Genomic DNA, 3,946 nt, shown 5'->3' with positions numbered 1-3,946 from the left:
CGCGCGACTCGTTTGAGCTGCGCAGCGCTTCGAGTGTAGAGCCTGATTTATACTCGCCGTGTCAGGAGCGCGAAGCTGCGTGCAGCAAAAAATTACGCGAATATTGATTAAATGATGGATGGGTTTCATGCTAAAGTAATTTTTTTTTTAAGAAATTAATACTTTTATTCAGCAAGGATGCATTTAATTGATTAAATGTGACATGCATAATAAACACAAAACCTTATCAAAATAAATGCTCTTCTTTCTATTCAAAGAATTCTGACAAAAAAAAAATAAAAATTATATATATATTGTATCTTACTGTTTTATTGTTGTTATGCTTTTTAATTAAGAATAACAATGAATCCATCTTTTGTTTTAGTCTTAAAAAGTGAAAGGTGTGTAGATCAAAAAAACGGACCAAATTAGCATGCCCTGCTGTAAATTTTGACCGGTTGATGAAAAACAAGCTTATGTGGATTCTACACATTTAAACAATAAGGTATCTAGTATTATTTATGGAGCAGATAAATACATATAATCATTTATTAATCAATTATCATTTTGACTTGACCCTTTTCTTTATTTAAAAGCTGAAATGTGAGGTTTACCATTTATGAAACTTTTTCTAAGCTTTATTTGAACATTTACATCAGAAAATTCAGCTTTGCATCACAGTAATAAATTACATTTTACAACATATTAAGATAGAAAAAGTTCTTTAAAATTTTAATAATATTTCAAAATATCACTAAATGCAACCTTAGGAAGCACAAGACGCAAGAAAAGAAAAGAAAAGAAAAGAAAAGAAAAGAAAAGAGAAAAGAAAAATTAGTTTTTATTTAACTTTTTAAGATTTATACTGTCACGCCAAGTGAGATTCATTCATGCAAAACTGATTGAAAACTCACTGTTTTTGAGTCAGAGAAACTATTTAGCTTATTTGACTGTATCTCATGTACTTTAAATCAAGAGTAGTGTGTAGGAGGTGGTGGATGCTGCACACTGGTGGTGGATGAGGAGATCCCCCTGACAATGTAAAGCGCTTTGAGTGCCTAGAAAAGCGCTGTATAAATGTAATGAATTATTATTATTATTATTATTAGGAAGTTCTTAGGAAGGCAAAAATGAACTGATCCGAGATCCGACTCACCAGAGCAGAAGACTCTGAGAACCCAAAGACAGGCCGCGGCTCTCCGTGCGTTCTCTGTATTCTGCCGCAGCAAACCCAGAACCAGCAGAACTGCATCTGCCTTCTGTGCTTTCAGACCAATTTGACGATCTGAGGGAAATAAGAAAATCATGTTCCTCTTTGACATTCAGAAAATGTACATTTGTAACGTCTTGCTTTGACAGTGTTTTGCTCACTACATGGATCTGGGAAGGCAAAATTTCTGAGCTGTTGGCAGCTGCGATGAAACAGATTGCTTTGGTTTGGAGATCAAAACCATATGTGTAATAGGGGAAATTGGGATATCAAAGGGACAACATCACTTTCAGAATCAAATTTTTTTAAAATCGGATTCATTCTAACCGTGATCACAAATGATACACGAGATCAACAGTTTCAAGTTAAAACAAAATCATATTTACTTTTTAATGCATGTTCCTGGATTTACTGTACAAAATTTGTAAATAAACAAAAACACAAAAATACGATTGAATTAAGTTTTAAATTTGAAAACGACTGAAGATTATCCAATATTTAATTAAGTGTTATTAAATTATTTGTGTTTTTGAAGATTAACTTTAAGCAAGCATCAGATTATGGCCCAATATAATCTAAATGTACATGCATGCACAATTAAATATCTATTTTATAATTGATTAATCGATACATATAACACTGACAGATATTTTATATATATATATATATATATATATATACATGATAAAAAAAGAGTAACTTTTTTCAACCTTCTCCACCAACCACATCTTACAGAGACAATTTCTCCATAATCAGTTTCCAATAAACCCAAGCTAACAGATTTTCATGTTAATTATCAATCATATCACTTGTTGTCACATTAGAGAATTCAAATGGGTTGCAAAAGCAACTTTATGTTGACTTAAAACAATGGTTTGCTCAAAAATTTGAAGCTAGAAAGTGAATTACAGTTTTTCTCAGTCGCTTTGGAGCATTTCTCAAATCATCCTTAATATTTGCAAAAAAGTATGTGCATTCCTCAAAACAATTGGTACAGACAGCACCACACAATGGATTACCTGCAAAAGCCTGTAACTTACTACCTTTGAGGTATTTCAGAGAACTGGTTTGTCATTGGTTGATCTACATTCTCTTCATTAGTGAAAGTCAAGATTCACTTGCACAATTCATGCCAAATTTACAAAAAGTCTAATAATAATAATAATGTGTAAAAAATGTGCTTGACAGTTTATGACAACTAGATGAACCAATTTGCATTTAATGACTTATACGATGAACTAAAGACTAGATGTTTTGAGGGGTAAGACTATTGCACAGAAAACTATATAATACATTTTGAGCAACATTACATTAGCAACTGATAATGTAGCAAACCGCAGATAAATGTACATAATCAATTGCATGAATGTACCAAAGCAATCGCAACTTGTTCAAACGAATGAGAAACTGCTTTTATGATGTGTACAAATGACTAGATGATAGAGTAGTTTTGAGAATTTCATTTCTGATTTGAGAAATGCACCAAAACGACTTGAGAAAAACTGTAATTAGCAACATTATTCCATTTTCTCCTTCTGTGTTCCACAAAAGAAATTGTCAAAGATTTGGAACAACATAATGGTGAGTAAATGATTAAAATTATTTCATGTTTTGGTGAACTATCCTTCTAAGATGAGAAAAAGCAGAGTAACGAAAACACTCTAGGATGTTACAGTATTTCCATACAGTACATCAACTATTTATGAATCTGGAACTAATGCAGATCATTGCACCATTTGAAACAGACAGTGGTCTCTGCTTTGTAAATGCAAATGGATTATTGAAAAGTCGGTGTGGGGTGGAAAATGCTGTCCGTAAAAACCCACCGCCCAGAGAGGAACGCGACAGAAACCATTCAAACCCAACATCCCGCTGGCCCACCATGACTACAAGCACTTACAAAAACAGCTTGAGCACAAAAAATCCTGCTTACGAACTAATTTACGCTTTCAACAGATGGAGTTTGTTTTTAGACGTGTTTTGTCTAAATGGCAAAGAGAGACGTGAAGATGAAGGAAAACATACCCTGTTGCCGGGGTTCATTAGGACAGACATCAAAGTGCAAGAGTGGAACGCTGACAGACACGAGATCCTGCGAGGGATCAAACTCTCGCTCCTTAAGTTACACAACATCTAAACACTGACTGTGCCTGTGCTCAGACGGCGACCTCTGACCCCTCGGGATTGAGGGCTTTTACCTGACCCGACAGCGACCCTACACATGCTGTCTGCACCCTCAGACAAGCTGTGACTTAACGGGCATTCTGAATATTAGAGACGTCTATTTTTGGTGATCGAGGTGCTATTTATAGCAGTCCAGCAATGAACTCAGAAATACCCAGCACTAAACATGATTAAACTATAAATCATTATGAGAAATACAACTGTCTCCTACAGTGTGAACCACTTAAAATGAAGAGATGAAGAGGAAAACGTGAAACTGAATTGGCGTTGAACTAATCTGAGGACACTACACTGTCTCTTAATCAAGTTCACGGAGCCAGTTATTTTTTCGGTCCACAAGGAAGCTGAAATGTTGGGCCAAATGAGAAAATCGCAGCCAATCAGAAAATATTTCAAAATTATAGGAATATTTCAGCTAAAACGGAAATGCTGTCATTACTATTTACTTATCCTCATGTTTTTACAAACACATATTCTGTTTGTTTTTTTCAAGTGGAGATGTCACAATTCAATATTCATTGCTATAGTTAACTAAAACTACAAATATTAAAAAGTATTTTCTGTAAGTGAAAT

General features: G+C 34.2%; 1 protein-coding gene across 2 annotated transcripts in view; it reads right to left on the bottom strand.

Moving 5' to 3' along the window:
- LOC107654140 (cytosolic carboxypeptidase 4-like) overlaps positions 1–3,946 on the bottom strand; it is a 227,408-nt gene that overhangs the window by 132,843 nt on the left and 90,619 nt on the right. For both annotated transcript variants that reach the window (XM_016441082.1, XM_016441083.1), the window contains one exon: positions 1,136–1,264. In XM_016441082.1, the coding sequence (XP_016296568.1) occupies positions 1,136–1,264 (129 nt within the window). The remainder of the gene's footprint in view (positions 1–1,135; positions 1,265–3,946) is intronic.

This window comes from Sinocyclocheilus anshuiensis, unplaced genomic scaffold (assembly GCF_001515605.1).
Source record: "Sinocyclocheilus anshuiensis isolate Anshui unplaced genomic scaffold, SAMN03320099.WGS_v1.1 scaffold115, whole genome shotgun sequence".
NCBI classification, from domain to species: Eukaryota; Metazoa; Chordata; class Actinopteri; order Cypriniformes; family Cyprinidae; genus Sinocyclocheilus; species Sinocyclocheilus anshuiensis.
This window is presented reverse-complemented; position numbering and strand designations above follow the sequence as displayed.